Consider the following 18621-nt stretch of genomic DNA (forward strand, 5'->3'; position numbering starts at 1 on the left):
CGACAGAGCGAGACTCCGTCTCAAAAAAAAAAAAAAAAATACAAAAAATTAGCTGGGCGTGGTGGTGCATGCCTGTAATCCCAACTACTCAGGAAGCTGAGGTAGGAGAATTGCTTGAATCCAGGAGGTGGAGGTTGCAGTGAGCCGAGATGGCATCGCAGCACTCCAGCCTGGGTAAGAGAACAAGACAACATCTCAAATAAGTAAATATATGAATAAATAAAAATAGAATAGAATCTGTTCCCTGCCTTTTTCAACTTCAAGGGGCCACCTGCATTCCTTGGCTCATAGCCTCTTCCTCCATCTTCAAAGCTACCAATGTAACATCTTCAAATCTCTGCTTTCCTCATCATATCACACCTAAGTACCTTCATAATTACATTGGGCATGCATTGATAATCCAGGATAATCTCCCATAAGATCCTTTAGTTAACAATATATGTCCCTTTTGTCATATACAGAAACATACTCACAGGCTCTAGATAGTAGAATTTGGACATTTGGGAAGGGGCATTATGCTGTCTTTATCACAGTTCATCCTCTGGACACCAAATAATCACATTCTTCCACATGTAAAATCCATTCATGCCATCTCAACATCCCATAAATCTTAACCCATTACACAACATCAACTTAAAACTCAAAATCTCAAAAATTCCAAAGTCCCAAATCTCCTCATATAAATCAAGTATGAGTCAGACGCATCTGTGAATCTGTGAAGCTGGAATAAAAAGTTATTTGCTCCTAAAATTCAAAGATATGACAAGTGTAGGGAAACAGTTATAGATATCCCCAACCAAAGAGAGAGAAATGAAAGATAAAAAGTGAGTCAACAATCCGAAGCAATTCAGAATTGCAATTGGGTAAACTCCATTAGGTTTCAAGCCCTGGGAATAATCCTTTGTAGTTCTCAGCTCTACCTTCTCGGTCTTCAGCCCCACCCTCTGAGTCCTGCTTCCTATTCCATAAAGGTTAACTTATGTTTGCAAACTCAGTAGTTTCATAGGCCAATTTCCTGCCTGCAGAATTTCAGGAATCCAACAGCCTTCTTCCATTTTGTCCTCTGTCCCTTTAAGTCCAAGCTACCAAAGTGTCTGCTAATAAACCATTTGTGAAAACACTGTGGGTCTCCCAGGTATGTCACAAGAACTTCCTGGATAATCCCAACTCTGAATCTCATCTCAGCATAATTCATCTCATCATAATTCAGATTTGCTTAATTTCTTCAAAGAGCCCTCTGTGTGGTTGAATAATCTCAGTTTTTGATCCTCCTGAGGCACTAGAAACAAGTTATCTAGCCACGTTTTCAGCTTTCTCTCTAAGTACACTCCTTGACAGTGAATCTACACATTTCAGTGTTTTTTGCAATCTGGATAGATTGAGAATGTTCCAACCATCAAGTCCTGGTTTCTTTTTGCTTAAACGTTCTTCCCGCAATTTATCTCTTTCTTCCTCTCACATTTCAGTATAGGTAACAAGAGGAAACCAGGCCACACCTCCAATACTTTATCTAGACATCTACTCAGCCAAATATCAAAGCTCATCACCTACTAGATCTGCTTTGCACATAACCGTAGAACATAATTCCACTAGACTATCTGCTATTATATAGCAAGTATGTCCTTTCCTCCGGTTTTTAATAACATGTTTCTCATTTATTTCTGAGTCCTTACTAGAAGCAACTTTAACATTCATATGTTTATTAACATTCTCTCTACAAAGATTTAGGTATTCTCTAAGATCGTACAAGTTCTCTCTACCATTTCCCTCACTTTCTTCTGAACCCTTACAGTAGTGACTTTAACATTCATGTTTGTATAAACATTATATTTATGACAATTAGGTAATCTCTAAGACAATACAGGTTTTCTCTACTATATCACTTCTTTCTGAGCCCTTACTAGCAGAATCTTTAACATCCATATTTCTGTTCAAGGCAATCTATGCTTTTTATATCATGCTCCTCAAAATTCTTCTAGCTTCTACCCAATGCCCAATTCCAAAGCCATTTCTATATTTTTATGCACCTGTTACAGTAGCACTCCACTTCCAGGTACCAAAGTGTGGGATAGTTTCCTAGGGCTACCATTACAAATTACCATAAACTTAGTTGCTTATAACAACACAAATTTATTCTCTCGTAGTTCTCAAGGTCAAAGTCTAAAATGATTCTGGGCTAAAGTTAAGGTGTTGGTAGGGCTATCTCCTTCTGGAGGCTCAAGGGGAGAATCCACTTCCTGTTTTTTCAGCTTCCAGAGGTCTCTTGCATTCCTTTGGTCCATGGCTGCATCACTCTGACCTCTACTTCCACCATCACATATCTTCTGACTCTGACCCTCCTGCTTTTCTTTTACAAAGACCACTGTGATTACAACGGCCCCACCATGTAATCCAGATAACACCCACAATTCAAGATCCTAAACTGAATCACATCTGCAAAGTTCCTCTGCCACATAGGGAAATATATTCACAGGTTGTGGAGATTAGAATGTAAATATCTTTCGGGAGAATTATTCTGTATACCACAGCCATGTTCATTATTAACTGATTTCTGTTTAAAATATTTGACCTATACTTTCAATTGCATAGTTATAAGCACTAACCCCACTGATTGCCTATCTTACTGAACTAATATCATGCCATTTCCACATTTCAAACGTTGGTTCTTTTAAAAGTTTTGGGAAGAAAAAATTTAGAAGGAGAATAAAATTATATATTGAATTAAACAATTCCCAGAGCAGTTATATGAATAATATCTCAATTCATTATTACGATTCAGAGTATTTCCAAAGTATGTAGTAGTTTTATTGTTGGGGGAGAGGGAGAAAACTAAAGCCCTATCACAAGACCATAACTATTCTGGTGTTGAAAGATAGCTCAGGGGTCATCTCCATTTCAAGGCTGAGAAAAATAAGCCCCAGAGAGGTTAAATCATTAACCCAATGACACAAACTCCAATAGAGAGGAGAGAGCATATAAATTTATTTTAATATCTAATGACTAACTATATAGAAATCTGATTTAACAGCAAACACATAGAAAGCTGCTGCATTTTCATTAAACGAATTTCTTAATCTCAAGTTCAGGTAGTTTTTTATTTAGCTATCTGAGCTTTCAGGTAGTTTTTTATTTAGCTATCTGAGCTTCTCAAGTCTAGAGGCAAATGCTAAAAAGGTGGTTTTCTAAATAGCTAGAGGAATTTCAGACAAACCCCATCAAATTCATTAAAATAGATATTTGCCAGAATGCTACATAGGATGGTAATCAAGCCAAATGAAAGAGGATCCACTGTTGTCAGTCTACTGACTGGTATGGAAAATCCAAATGTCTATAGGCTCTACAAATAATGTAGTTTCTGGCTTCCTTGGAGACCAGTGCTCTAATGGAACCCTAAGACAAATATCTTGTCATATGTGTATAGCATGAAAGTGCTTTTTAAAAAATCAGTAAAAAAAGCACTTAAGTTAAATTTTGCTGTGTCCAATACTACCTATCCAGTTGTCTCTTATGAAAAACACCAGAACCACTTGGATACTTTTAAAATGTTAATTTACTAAATGTGTATTTGGTGGCTTGGTTTTTACCAATTACAAGAGAAGTAACATAGACTTGAAGTGGAAGTTAAGATATAAAGACTTTAGGAAGGCCAGTAAAAAGTGCTATTGATATGTGAATAGGCATCTCAATAAATAAAATAAAAATACTCCAAGTATCCAAAATAATCAAACATTTCAATAAGAAAGGAAGAAATTATGTTTGCATTGACTTATACAACTAAAGACTCAAGTGGGCTGGGCACGGCGGCTCACACCTGTAATCCCAGCACTTTGGGAGGCCGAGGTGGGCAAATCACGAGGTCAGGAGTTTAAGACCAGCCTGGGCAATATGGTAAAACCCAATATGGTAAAACCCTGTCTCTACTAAAAATACAAATTAGCCTGGCATGGTGGCGTGTGCCTGTAGTCCCAGTTACTCAGAAGGTTGAGGCAGGAGAATCACTTGAACCTGGGAGGCAGAGATTGCAGTGAGCCAAGATCTCGCCACTGACTCCAGTCTGGGTGGCAGAGTAAGACTCCATCTCAAAAAAAAAAAAAAAAGACTCAACTATGGCTATGGCTGTGTGTGTGTGTGTGTGTGTGTGTTCATATGGGTTATTATGTGGATTGTTTTCAATAAAGATATAATCTTATTAAATTGATAATATTTACAATACCTGGCAAAATTCTTTAGAGCTTTTTTTTTTTCCAATACAATCTGATGGTAAAGAATAGAGCATAAATGTGATGTTTAAGTCTCTTTTCACTCCATAGCCAGGGTACAAATGTCTAGGTAAAAGCTTAAAAATTGCATCAACAGTTTGAGGGTGAGTCAAAACATAAAATTTATCATGGCTGTAGAAACAGAAAAAAAATACATTGCTAATAAAATAGCTTTTTACCCTGGTAACAGAAATAAACTTCCCAATAAAAACAGAAATTAAAAAGAAAATGAAAGTTACACCTAAGCACTTTAAACATTTCACTGAACATAATTCCATACCCACAAACATATACACATGGTCTTACATAAATTGAATCTCACCTATACTATGAGTTTGAAATCAGTTTTTCTCTTTTTAACAAAAAAAAAAAGGTCAGGGATATCTTTTCATGTCAATAAATAGGAAAACCACATAATCATTTTTAGGGCTGTAGACTGTCCCATCACAGAAGGCTCCATAATTTATTTAAGCAATCCCCCATTGTAAGACACCAATGCTGTTTACAATTTTTTACTCTACAATAAACATTGATAAACATCCTGTACTAACCTGTTTACCAACGTATTCAATTCTCTCTTTAAAATAAATGTCTACAACTAGAGGAGCTGGATAAAAGATTTGACAGAGAATGTATATTAAAGTCTTGCTTCTCACAGAAAATTTACCTCTAACCCTTTTGAAAGCAAGTTGCCAGAATGCATTAAGGTCTCCAGATGGGTGGAGGGTGGGGGAGAGTGGTCTGCTGAGCTGTGGAGGGTAGTGGGGCTGAGGGTGGGGTGGAGAGGGCGGTGTCCCTGCCCTGAGGTAGGGGCTGTTGGGTGACAGAAACAAAGGGGTGTGTGATGGGGCAGGTCACAATGGGTAGGGGAGGATAAAAGTGGTCCTGCGGGGTGGTTTAGCAACAGTGGATGGTTCAGGTTGGGAAGAAGAGCAGTGGGACTGCCAGTTCAGGTTGTGGAATCAAAGAGCAAAGGTTGTTGTGAAGTGGAATATCAGGCTCAAATGGAAGTCCCTCCCAAATGAGCACTGACACCTGTGTGCCTGGACATCCACGAGGGCTCCAACATCTGCGCTCCTGACAGCTCCATGCACTAAGCAGGGCACAGTCTGGATCCAGGGGACCGACTGTCTCTGGCATTGAGCAGTTGGCAATCAATACCCCACCCTGCTCTGAGTCACTTGGGGACAAAAAAGAAAGCTTGTAGAACACAACTGCTAGCCCACCTGCCAGAGTGGCCAAGGAAACAGGATGCCCACTAAGGCATGTTAAGGAAGGTGTGGAGCAGCTGCTGGGAACTGTCTTGATAAAAGAAAGACATGGAGGAGCAGTGTATGTTACCGTATTACACTGCCCAAAGCAGCCCCGCAATGGGCATGTTTAATACCTCCATGGGGAAGCTTCAGCGGCAACTGTACAAAGGCGAGTATACTATATTCAGGTATGCACCCATGTTTGAGAGCGACTTTATCCAGATCAGCAAAAGAGGAGAAGTGATTGATGTGCACAACCGTGCCCGAATGGTAACAGTGGGCATTGTTCGCACCAGCCCCTGCCTCACACTACCTGATGTCATGCTGCTGGCCCGACCAGCTGCTGTCTGTGACAATGCCAGGTGTGGTCCTGCCACCCAGAATACAGATAGTCCGCCTGCAGAGATCTTAGAACTAACCAGACTGCTCCCCTTGATGTTTGTGAAAATAACCATCCACAACAGCATAAAAAAACAGCTCCACCTGAAGCTTGCCACTGGCCGCTCTTTTTATCTTCAGCTGTGTTCCCCCTCAGATGCAAGTGAAGACCTTTTTGTTCACTGGGAAAACCTCGTTTACATCCTGAGACCACCAGTGGAGGCCTACAGTGGTACCAAAGCTATCCTAGCTGGGAACACATCAGACTCATCTGTGTTTGCGGAAGTGCAGAGGAGCCCAGTGGTGAGTCTATGCAGAGACTAGATGGGGCCAGGATGCTTTTGGGGAGAGCAGGTAAAGGTCCTGTAGAGCCTTTGGTGCTGCAGCTCACCTGGGAAATGCATTGCATTTGGAAGGTCTGAAGGCCAAATGAGCTTCCATTTGGAGGCCACGGCACATTGAGGAGGTTCCTAGTGCTTCTCCAGTGTTCCCCAACCCTGAATTTCAGAGATTTCTTAGCTGTCAGCAACTTTTCATTTTATATTCACAGCTGTTCATTCTATATCCAATGTTGCAATGCTATCCAAAGCATCCTGACCAGTCTATTCTGAAACCCATACTATGACCTAGGTAGGCTGATACGTTGTAGGACATGTCTCCCTGCAATTGCCACTTATATACATTGGTGGCAACACAACATGCTTGTGTACATGTGCAATAATTTATTTTTGTTGTTTACCTATAGGAAGAGAAAGGAGATCTTGCTGGTCTCACTTTCTTTGCTTATTTGTTCTCTCCCTAGGGATATGCCATGAAGTTCTGTGAAGAGAAGGAGCAATTCAGAATCAGTAGACTTCACATGAATGCTGAAATGTTTGGGTCCACCTATTATGATTATACAATAGAGATATGAATCCAACATACCTCCCACATATACTACATTCAAGAGTTGACACATTCCTGCAGTCATAAAACCTATAGTGCCTGATAAAGGGGCAGGGTGGCAACAGCAGTAGGGATGACAGTAAGCACCACCGCAGGTGCCATGGATGTGGCTGCAACCAAGTCTGCAGGCTCAGAAGAGAAGCACAGCACTGGCAAAAGCAGCCTTCAAAGGTCCAGGAGGAAGTATTGCCAGCATGGCTATAATGGGTGCTTCTATGTCTTAATCTTGTTATAGCAAGGGCTGCATAGACATTCTTGTCCTAAAAGGGTACTTCAAGCACATCAGTAAGTGCTACTGGCCTCTCCCTAGAGAGCAGCATGAATGTGGTGACTACAGGAGCAGAGAGAGACTGTCAATGCAACAGCCTTGTCAGTCTCTCTCTGCTCCTCAAAGACTGACTCTCTGCCACTCAGCATTGGGAGTCAGTATCTCAACTCTGCAGGATGAGGCCACATGAGTGAATGGGATGGAAGTCAGAGGGTCTCTACCTAGCTGGATTGACTTGCAGTAATAACCTTCAAGGCCGGTACTACACATGGTGCAGAGGTGGACATCTCACCTAAGACTGTGGAGGGGAGCAACATGATTCACCATAATAAAATCCATCAACTCATATTATCTGCTCTAATAACATATGCTCTATTGACAGGAAGGGTAGCAATAAAACTAATAGCAATTTATGATCAGGCTCTGAAAACTATCTTTAACTTTCCCTTAACTTTACATTTTTTATTATAAAAAATAGATGACATAAAATTAATAGATGACAGAATAAAATGTTGAAGATTACTCTCAAAGATATGATCCTACATTAGAAGAATTCTTCTAAAACTATTTTCCAAAATATAAAATGAGAACCCAGAAACACACATACACTCTGTCTCCCTCTCTCTTTCTCTCTCTCTCGCTGCAGGTTTGAATCACAGCATTGCCACACATTAACCGTGACTTTTAGTAGACTGTTTCTTTAAATGGTCACCTTGAGATTATACATGTATAATATCTGGTACGTAGTAGGCACTGTGTAAATGGTGGTGTTGAGAAACAAATTCTGAGTTTAATCATACTTTCCAGAAAGGGCTTAATTTTCCCAGTCTTTTCACTTGTGATTTCCTTTCTTAAATCTTAATTAACTGCTTTGCAATTTTCCCATAAAAGCTCTATTTACAGTAAATCTTCTTAGTGTCTTCCCAAGAATTTTAATCCCCTGATGTTATTTAAAATTCTAAATTTTCATGAATTTGTAGAAACTTCAATCTAGTCACAATAGAAAGACAATTTCAAAGCACTCATCTTTTAGCTGATTCCCTCCAATTTTACTATTCTTGGAGACAGAAAAATAAAAGAAAACCTAATATAGGATCAATTCATAATCTGGAAGAAAACTGGAAATTAGATAATTTTAGAATTGTAAGATCCACATCCACGGGATTAGCCAATATTCTAATTTTGCAAGTAAAAAATCTGCTTTAGTCTAAAGTAATACCTCATATGGTTTGATAATCCAGAACCAGAATGTATAGGCAACCTGGCCCCCAATTAAGTCTGTATTGTTTCCATAATACTCATGTTTCTGATTAGCACTATGCTTTGAATATAAAAGATATTTGATACATGTTTGCTGGATCCAATCAAGGGCTATAAATGCGAAATATAATTTATTCCAATCCAACAAATCTGGGGATATAAAATTTTACATAGTACTGTACTAATTGTACAGATCCCAAAGGTTTCTGTATAATATTGTAAGGAAGCAGTTTACCAGTAGACCCTCACAGCGCTTATGGCTTAATGATTTTTAATGGTCTCCAAAAGTGCTTCAGACCTGAAAAAATGGCTTCAAAATATGAAAAACATTTCATAGGTTAGATATTCTAGCTTTGTGAATTTCAAGGTTACATTACTGAGAAATCACATCTAGTCATAAATCACTTTTCAGCAAATAATGTCAAATGAAAAACTTTTTAAAATAAAACAATTTTTGTTGTTCATGTGGTATGTAGTCCAGTATCATGAGATACTGGAGACTCCCTAAGAGGCTTTAAAATGACCATATTGCCAACTCTTAACAGGGACCAACTTTATCTTTGTATTCAAGGACTGTCAGCATGCTTACCACATTGTAGTCCCTTGATAATCACAGAAGGGATCACTGCTAAAAGCAACTGCACATTTTGTATCTCTTCTCTAAATCTTCAATCTGACTCAGTCTCTTTTTAAACTGTATATTCCTTTGGTAAATATTTCAATCTGCTTCTCATTACAAATCCTGATGCTTATTACCATCAATCAGATCCTGTTCCTAGGTCACAGTTTTCTTCAAATTCTAAAACAATACATATCCTGGTACCTCATGTCTTGTAATCAAAGTTTAAGAGATAATTTAGATGATACTTATAATAACAGAAAAAGATTTAAAAATTACCATTTGTCAATGGTTGAGATGGTTGAATCCTAGGTAATAAACTAAAAACTCACATGAATTCAAAAATGTTGCAAATTGTGTATGTGTATATACTATATATGTAAAAATAAACTCTATATATACACAAAAATATGCTATATATAGTATATTTTAATTGCAAAACTATTAAAATTCTTTAATATATTTTGCAATAAAACATATATAAACATGTTATATATACATAAAACATGTTTATATGTGTGTATATATACACACATATGCACACACAAATATAAATGCTAAAGGATAGCCCTTAAACAATAATATTCAGAGACATACACACATCCTTAAGAATTTATAGTGAGAGGCTGGGCGCAGTGGCTCACAACTGTAATCCCAGCACTTTGGGAAGCCAAGGTGGGCAGATCACCTGAGGCCAGGAGTTTGAGACAAGATTGGCCAATATTGTGAAATGCCATCTCTACTAAAAATACAAAAATTAGCCAAGCATAGTGGTGCACCCCTGTAATCCCAGCTACTCAGGAAGCTGAGGCAGGAGAATCGCTTGAACCACGGAGGCAGAGGTTGCAGTGATCCAAGATCGTACCACTGCACGCCAGCCTGGGAAACAGAGCGAGACTCTGTCTGAAAAAAAAAAGAAAAATTTGTAGTGAGAGAAAGATCAGTAAAATAGTCTTATTGCTGGTTTGTTAGATTAAATCCAGTTTTTAAAAAAACCTGCATCTCAAATACATTTATAGATTTAATGCAGTAACAATTAAAATCCCAATAGAGATATTTTTTAAACTCAACATAGTAATTACAAAATACAGATTTTATAAAGCAAGCAATCAAGTTAGCTACTAGTTTTAATTTAATAATGAATAATAGCAACACTGAGTCATGTGGTTTAAAAAATAGAAAGGCAGAAGTAAACAAGCCTTCAGAAGTAAAGCCAAAACAAAAGGATAAAAACGAGAGGAATGTGAGTTATTGTTCAATGGAAAGTCATAGGAAAGTCATATCAACAAGCAAAAAATAATATAGAGCCATAATTGAAATTTATGTTAAAAGGACTTCTAGATAAGATGAATTAAATGAAAAATAGAACTGAGAAGCTTAATCAATTGGATAGTTTTTAAAAATTACATGATGCACTTGTACACATACAACTTAAGACAAAAAGAAAAGCTGCAGACTGGAAAAGATTTTGTGGTAAATGTAACTGGAACATCTGAGGAAATTATAAACTTATTGGACAATACCAGTATTCACCAAGGAAATGGCCAAAGGGAAAACAAATCTGATATTAAATATTATAAACCAAAAGCAAGTTACTACCAAGCCTAATAAAATGTTAGTAAGGTGGTAGAAAATCAGATACAATCATATTATTGACAGTTTTTGATTTGCAGTCATCTGGCCCATTACAGTAAATACCCTGATACTTTATTTTGCTTCAATAATTCTTTTTAAGATATAAGGTAAAGTAGTGGTTAGGAAATGTATTTTTACAAACACAGTTTTATGAGGGGAAAAATAGGTTAAAACATTTAATTATTGATAAACTGCTAAGCAGATAAGGGTAAGCTAATAAAATACAATGTATGCTTGTTAATTTTCTTTCCTTTTACCCATGTAGATATGAGGTAAAAAACTATATGTAAAATCTTTAAGTGAAGACATGACACCCTAGAATATACACATTTGTTCACTGAGATTCATTCAACTATTACTTCATTCCAACTATATTTTGGGTGTTTTTTGTTTGTTTGTTTTATATCCATCAGATTTTGCTTGATAAAGAAGACTTTTCTTTTGTTTTGTTTTCTTTTTTTCTTTTCTTTCTTTCTTTCTTTTTTTTTTTTTTGAGACAGGATCTCACTCTATCACCCAAGCTGGAATGCTGTGGTGTGATCATAGCTCACTGCAGCCTCAACCTCCCATCTCAGCCTCCTGAGTAGCCAGGGCTACAGATGTACACTACCACGCCTGGCTTATTTTTATATTTTTGGTAGAGATAAGGTCTCACTATGTTGCCCAGGCTGGTCTTGAACTGCTGGGCTCAAGCAATCCACCCACCTTGGCCTCCCAGTGCTGGGATTACAGGTGTGTGACACCACATCCAACGCATTCTTCTGATTTGCCAGGAACTACACGTTAGACTACAGATGCTGAGCATCAAAGTTTGAATCCCTACCTTTATGGAACTCACAGTTTAGTATGTATTGACAACAATTCTGTAAAGGTTACAGTAAACTGTCTTAAAGTCCTATGAAGAGATTTTTTAAGTACTATATACTGATTTGAATATCCTACTTAGCTTTCTACAATAAATTAATACTGAAATTTGAGTGGCTATGATCAAATTATGATACAGACATGTGGAAGACGTGACGGTTTCTTAGACATAATTGCTTCGTATTTGTTGTGACAGAAGAGAAAACGTCTTTGAGATGTAACGCTTTTCTGGATCAGTACTATGAATCCTTTTCTGTCCTGGACTGTTTTTTCCACCCACATTCTATGTAATTAACCTCTTACCATTATACCCTTTCATATTAAGTTATTCACTTATTGTGCAGAGATATTTTCACCATGATTTCAAATTTCCTATCTCTGGAATATTTTAGCCATTTCTGAAACTCCTCTAAGGGTGTATGATTCACAACATTCAACAGGAACCTGAAGATGATACTATAGAATTAAAGTAGACTTAATGATAGTGAAATGACTTGAAACTAACAGTCAATATTTTAGTGTTCTGTTTTCATTTTTGGATTTTATTCCAAAACCTTCAGAAGTACACATTCACATTATTCTACAGTGTTCCACTGTGATGAGAAAAATATAATCACTGGTTATGCTTTTAAAGAGCCATAATATGTTTCCTTATATCTGTAGATAACTTTTAGTTACTTTTTAAAAATAGCATTCTTTAAAATGATATATTTCTGGATTCAAAATATTAAAACCTCATAAACAAGACAACTTTTCTGCATTATAACCAAACTAAATAATACTAATTTTTTACATAAACTATGTCTCCGCATATGCACACATCTACACACTAAGTTACATGCACATTTTAGTTGAGACTTTGAGAAAAACCACAAAGTAAACAAGATCCTAATTTGATTTTCGAAGGGGAGGGAGATTTTAACTTAAAAACATAGGCAACCATTTTTGTTTTATTGTACCTTAATAAAAGCAAACTTTTACCTGTGCAAGCATGGGGAAGCCAAGGTTCCTACATCCATTACATGGAGTTAATGCTTCCCAAAGTCCTGATGGCCCACACGTATTTTCATCATCATCCTCTTCTTCCACTTCTCCTGGTGACAAATTGATTGTAGATGAGGTTCTCTGAAATTAAATTTATATCATACCAACATATTATATCAATGATATTTAGATATCTTAACACAAATTAAATTCTATAAATGACACATGGTATATCTTGGCAAACAAGTCAGCTCACTTTTAACCACACTTACATGGCTGTGCCCTGTGACTGAGAAAAAAATATGTATAGTCCAACTTAAGTTAAAAGTGAAAAAACTGGGTGTGAAAGGCTTATAAAATAATATATGAAGTTCATAATGAAGAATAGAACATGATAATGGCCTAATAAAATATTTGAATAGCAACAAATGAGAAAAATCTTATAGTTTATCGAGAATTTAGGTTTAGGCACAAAATTAAGGAAAAATGCAGTCAGGGCACTAACAGGAAAATATTTTACTGAAATGGGAATTCCTAATAAACCTGTTTGTTCAGAATGCCACCAAAATAAAACTTCATAAAATTTTACATCATACACATAAAAGGGGTAACAGTTTTAAAATTCATAATGAGACTTCCATATTGAGCACATATATTTTCCTTTGTTATCTCCTAAATCTCACTAAAATGATGGTAGAACATTTATAAAAATGTTTACACCATAAAAATAAGAATGACAGGAGAGATGAACAAACAATATTAAGAAAACTTCTGGATAATGTTGGGTAACTTTTGGATCACAGATGGGTAAGTATTATTTGACTTAGCAAACATGAGAACACTGAAAGCAAAGTACCTTCATGTGGAAAGAATTGGAGGGACTGGCTACCTGTGAAGGTATAAGTGTCAGTGGGGCAGACACAGAATGAAACTCAGTATCAGAAAGAATTATACCCTTAGACCCATCTCCTTTTCACCCAGCCAGGAAACTAAATCTTCACCACTGGCAAGAAATTAGAGGTTTATTTTCTGGAGAAGTTGAAGCAAAAGGATTATGAATTCTAAGAATATAGATACACCGAGTCTCTAAAAACAAGAGAATTAATATCTATATAGTAATGAAGATCCATAACCTACTCAGTGCCTTACCATATTTGCATTAGACAACATGGCAGTAAGGTTTATATCCCCAGATAAACAACTAGAATACTCTTCTCTGTAGAAACAGACCTCCCAAGAAAAAAGATCTATAAATAAGCAGGAAAATGGTGGGATCTATGTATTAGTCTCTACTGTGAAGCCAACCTCTCAGCAAGTTCCACTCATAAGAATCATATATTTGAGAAAAACCTCTAACAGACACCAAAATAAATATAGAGAAAAAAATTATAAATAGTATCTTCAGAGAAAAGATATTTATAGCCATGAAACAAGAACAGAAAGTTAAGAAATACATAAAATCCAATACAAGAGTTAGAAAAATCTGACAAAATTTCTGAAAAGATGAAAAGAATTTAAAAGGGGAGAAAACTAGGGGTGAAACCAAGACCTCTAACATCTGAACAACAGGAGCTCCAAAAATTAAGAGTAGAGATGGGAGGGTCAAAGAAATAAAGCATGAAAATTTGCAGAAACTGACGAAAAATTTCATACTCTAAAAGCCTGTTGAATACTTAGCAGACTGAATTTTTTAAAAAAAGTTGTATATACATAAATAAAAAGAAATACAATAAATTGTCTAAAGGCCCTCTGAATGTACTGTTCAGCACAACATTGATAGATCATGATTACTAAAGCAAGTAAATATATTCTACATATTGGATTGTAAATAGCATCCTGCCCCCAAAATTGTTGCTTTTAAAAATAGAATATAAGATTTTATTTTTCCTCCTATTTAAAAGAATTTGTTTTCTGCATTCACATTTTAACTTTTCCTTGATCACTTGTCAGTTAACTAAGAAGCAATGAAATTAAGTTGCCCCCCAATCAGTCACTGTCTGTAAAACACAATAATAATAATAACAACTGTTAGACTGAGAACTTACAATGTGACTTGGACTATCACTGGCCTATTGTCTGTTAACTATTTTAATTCACACAGCAGCCATTTGAGGCAAATATTTTTCCTCTCACTTTATAAATGAGGAAACTAAGGGCCAGAGAGATCAAGGAAAACCCAAGGTCACGAAGCTGGCAAGTGGTGGAAAAAGGATTCAAATCCAGACTAGGGGGCTGCAAAGCCTACTCTCCCCTCACCACTACATTCCGTGACCACTCCTTTGGCACAATAATACCCTGTAAAAGACAATATACTGAAAAACCACACTGATGTAAATAATTGCAGTTTAAATAAAAGAGGTATATTTGGTGAATATGTTTCTGTTACACAAGTATACTCCTGAGAGCATTTTGCCTTCTGTGACAGGGAGTGAAAATTTCTGCAATTTGATACATAGCAGCCCATGCTTTCATAAATACTTCTCAAATCAATAATAGAAGGTAATTATCACAGGGATATTTGACCCTACAGATCCTTTGAGAAATTCATATATATATGAAAGTTTAAAATCTTAATCTGAAAGAGTATATATATATATATATATATTTGATAAAGTTGTTGACAGGAATAGATAAGATGATCAAAAAGGTATCTCCCTTACCAACTCATGATCAGCTAACAGTTTGACCATCAACATTGATAGCTGGCCAAGAATTATCAACATTTTAGATTAATCCATTATTTTCTGTTTTGTTAATGGTGCTACAATGATTTAATCCAATCACACAGGGAACGTCCTCTATCGCTTTCTCCTCCCCACAAAAAAAAAAAAAAAAAAAAAGTTTATATCTTTTCCCTACTCATAAAGCTCCAACTATTTCCCATTTCACAGCAAATGATATCCAAATTCCTTAATCTGGCTTCAAGGTTCTATAGTCAAATGATTTTTTAGCCCTTTTAGCCCTTTTACTTTTCCACTATACTCACCTCAGATTATAACCAGGTGGAATTGTTTACCCTTGCCTAATCATTCTCTATGCTTTCATTCTTTCTTTCACCTTACTTGTCTGCATAGCATATTGTAGTGGTTAAGGGCCTGGGCTCTAAAATTAGACAGCTCTGGATTCAAGTTCCAAATACCCCCCTCACTAGCTGTATGATTTTCAGCAGATAAGACCATTGTCAGCCTCTCTTGCCTTATCTATGCAATGGTAAACAATACAGTGGAACCTCTCTCAGGGCTTTTTCCTGATGACTAAATGAGGTAATAAATATAAAGTGTCTGATACACACAGCTTCAATAAGTATTAACTATCTTTTTTATTATTTTCTTATAATCCCACTGATTCAAAATAGAGTTCAGATTTCGTCCCTTACCTAAAATTTTCCAGATTTCCCACAAACATGCATGATATCACGTTCTTCTGCTTATCTCTAGCTCTTTGTGCAAGTGTTTGCATTTGGTATTTCAGACACCTTGAGTTGATAGATGCTATAGTGGCAAAGAGCATTGGCTTTTAACTCAAACAGATATACATTTAAATCCTAGCTCTACCACTTCCAAGCTTTGTGACTTTGAGCAAATCACATAATCTTATTAATCCTTAGTTTCCCTATCTGAAAACATAGTGTAATAATTTCTATTTGCAGGGTGGTATGAAGATAACATTAATTGTTTGACAGAGACTGGCACATAAAAATCAGTAAGTACTGCTATTTTATTTTTTACCCTAAAAGAGTTGTATACACACACACACACTGTGTGCTTGTGCAAATACAGTACACAGACACAAGTGTGGCTTATTTACCCTTGTTAAGTAAGTTATTTGAAAGAAAACATTGCCTTATTCACATTGTATCTCCTACAATGTGCTGTGCATAATGAAGCAATAAATATTTATTGAATGAATCACTGAATAAATGAGCTTCAAATTATCATTTTCATTTGGCTACCTAGAAAATTTTACTAATATTAAAGGGTGTGTATAATTGTATCACAAATATCAAGATTGCCATTTTAGCTTTATTTTATATTAACTATTACCAGTAGCTTTAGCAGAAATGAAGAAATGTATCAGTGGTTTAGCACTGCCCCCTAAAGACAGCATATAAATTGGCTGTGTAAAATCATAATTTTTACTTCATTTCTTTACAGTTAAAGATTTGAAGGAAAATATTTTATCAAGCTACATAAAATCTTCAATTATATATGGGAAGAAGCCACCAGAACACACTTAACCTCAGATGGTTTCCTTTATTCCAAATGCTGTTCAAACTTTTCACTGGAGAACAAAGTGTGTTCCTGAAGTTCCAGAAAGATGTGAAAATTCTACTATAAAAAATAGACCTAAATCTATATAGTTTGAACCCATTTGCTTTGTTGGTTATTACATGGTAATAAAGGAAGGCTGGACCAAGTCTATGTTGTCACAAATTGAAAAACAGTCACAATAATATAGTGTGGGGAGACAAACTTGAGCTCAATCAAAGAAAAATACTCTTGAGAATAATTATATCAGTCTAACATTGAAGAAATGGAATTTCCCTGTGAGGCAGTGTGTGTGTGTGTGTGTGTGTGTGTGTGTGTGTAAATTATATGACAATGATAGATAATGGTGCTCCATAATTTATAAAATGCTTTCAGATATAGAATAGCCCAATAATATAGAGTAAGAATTATCCCTATTTCACAAGTGAAAAAAACTGATGCTCAAAATGTTACTCGATTTGCAAGATCATCCTACAAATGAGTCCAGATTATAATCCAAGTCCTCTAATTCTAGGTCCTTTTGTCTTTCTACCACACCATGGAAGCCATCTCCTTAATTAGTAGAACTCTTCAAGGGGACAACAGATGTTCAAGATTGTCAGTGCGAAGGGACCAGGCCAAAAGGCAGAATCCAGGAGAGAGGAAATAACAGAAATGGCGATCAAAGCAAAAGGCAACAATCTGGGATGAGTTAGCAATCTAGACTACTTTATAGCATTGCCACAGGCCTTTTTTTGCCTTTGTTTTCTAAAGTAAAATTGACTTATAGATTTTTCAATGAAATTTAAAGTAACACATGCTTATTGTAAAACAAATCATTCAAAATAAAAAATTATACAAGAGAGAGTGAAACTTTCCTAGCCTCAGTCCCACTGCAAACATTCAGTGGGTATACTTCCAGACGTTGTAACACTTACTCTACTTGCCTGATGACTTTCTCAGGATAAATTCATAAATGAGAAATTGTATACACCAAAGAGTATGCCTAACTTTACCTTTTTTTTTTTTTTTTTTTGAGGTGGAGTCTCACTCTATTGTCCAGGCTGCAGTGCAGTGGCACAATCTCAGCTCACTGCAGCCTCCACCTCCCAGGTTCAAGTGATTCTCCTGCCTCAGCCTCCCAAGTAGCTGGGATTAGAGGTACCTGCCACCACATCTGACTAATTTTTTGTAATTTTTTTAGTAGGGATGGGGTTTCGCCATGTTGGCCAAGTTGATCTTGAACTCCTGACTTCAGGTGATCCACCTGCCTTGGCCTCCCAATGTGCTGAGATTACAGGCATAAGCCACTGTGCCTGGCCTAAACTTTATAAGTATTGCCAATGTTGTCTTTAACCTGTTCTTCACAGTGATCAGAGAAATATTTTTTTCATATGAGAATGTGATCATGTTTTCCTCTTCCTTAAAACCTTCAATAGTTTTTCACTGTTCCTCTGATAAAGTTCAAAATTCTTAATACGATCCAAAAGGCTCTGTACGATCTGCCCCTACCTCCCTCTGTATCCCACCACTAATCTGGCAGGCCAGGTTTCATTAACAGCTGAACGGGAAGGCCTCCATGACAACTGTTTCAGCACTGACCAAGTGGTTAAGTTAAATATTTAAAGCTGATAGAGCCACTGCCTTTATACAAAGGCTGGAATGTAATGAAAGCCCACCAAGAGTTTTGTCTAGGCCTTTCCAGGGCCTTGAAGCATGATAAAATAACAAAGGAATCTTAACAGAGCCCGTTTAGTATTAAATAGGTTTTTTTTTTTTTTTTGAGACGGAGTCTTGCTCTGTCACCCAGGCTGGGGTGCAGTGGCCGGATCTCAACTCACTCCAAGTTCCGCCTCCCAGGTTTACGCCATTCTTCTGCCTCAGCCTCCCGAGTAGCTGGGACTACAGG

The 18621-nt window shown here is 36.6% G+C and overlaps 2 protein-coding genes across 4 annotated transcripts in view; one reads left to right on the plus strand and one right to left on the minus strand.

The window, feature by feature from the left end:
* The window catches only part of ANKS1B (ankyrin repeat and sterile alpha motif domain containing 1B), a 1301363-nt gene that overhangs the window by 952428 nt on the left and 330314 nt on the right, over positions 1-18621 (minus strand). For all 3 annotated transcript variants that reach the window (XM_011934483.1, XM_011934476.1, XM_011934469.1), the window contains exon 9: positions 12463-12606. In XM_011934483.1, the coding sequence (XP_011789873.1) occupies positions 12463-12606 (144 nt within the window). The remainder of the gene's footprint in view (positions 1-12462; positions 12607-18621) is intronic.
* Positions 5159-7516, plus strand: FAM71C (family with sequence similarity 71, member C). The gene is made up of 2 exons (XM_011934451.1): positions 5159-6193; positions 6693-7516. The coding sequence occupies exons 1-2, from the start codon at positions 5579-5581 to the stop codon at positions 6801-6803; spliced, it is 726 nt and encodes a 241-aa protein (XP_011789841.1). The 5' UTR covers positions 5159-5578; the 3' UTR covers positions 6804-7516.

The sequence above is a fragment of the Colobus angolensis genome, unplaced genomic scaffold (assembly GCF_000951035.1).
Source record: "Colobus angolensis palliatus isolate OR3802 unplaced genomic scaffold, Cang.pa_1.0 Scaffold10, whole genome shotgun sequence".
NCBI classification, from domain to species: domain Eukaryota; kingdom Metazoa; phylum Chordata; class Mammalia; order Primates; family Cercopithecidae; genus Colobus; species Colobus angolensis.

Excerpts from the sequence above, each read along its gene's own strand:
- FAM71C (XM_011934451.1), top strand. The coding sequence starts at position 5,579 with ATGGAGGAGCAGTGTATGTTACCGTATTACACTGCCCAAAGCAGCCCC. Across the intron at positions 6,194-6,692 it reads AAGTGCAGAGGAGCCCAGTG|GGATATGCCATGAAGTTCTG; the intron begins GTGAGTCTATGC and ends TTCTCTCCCTAG.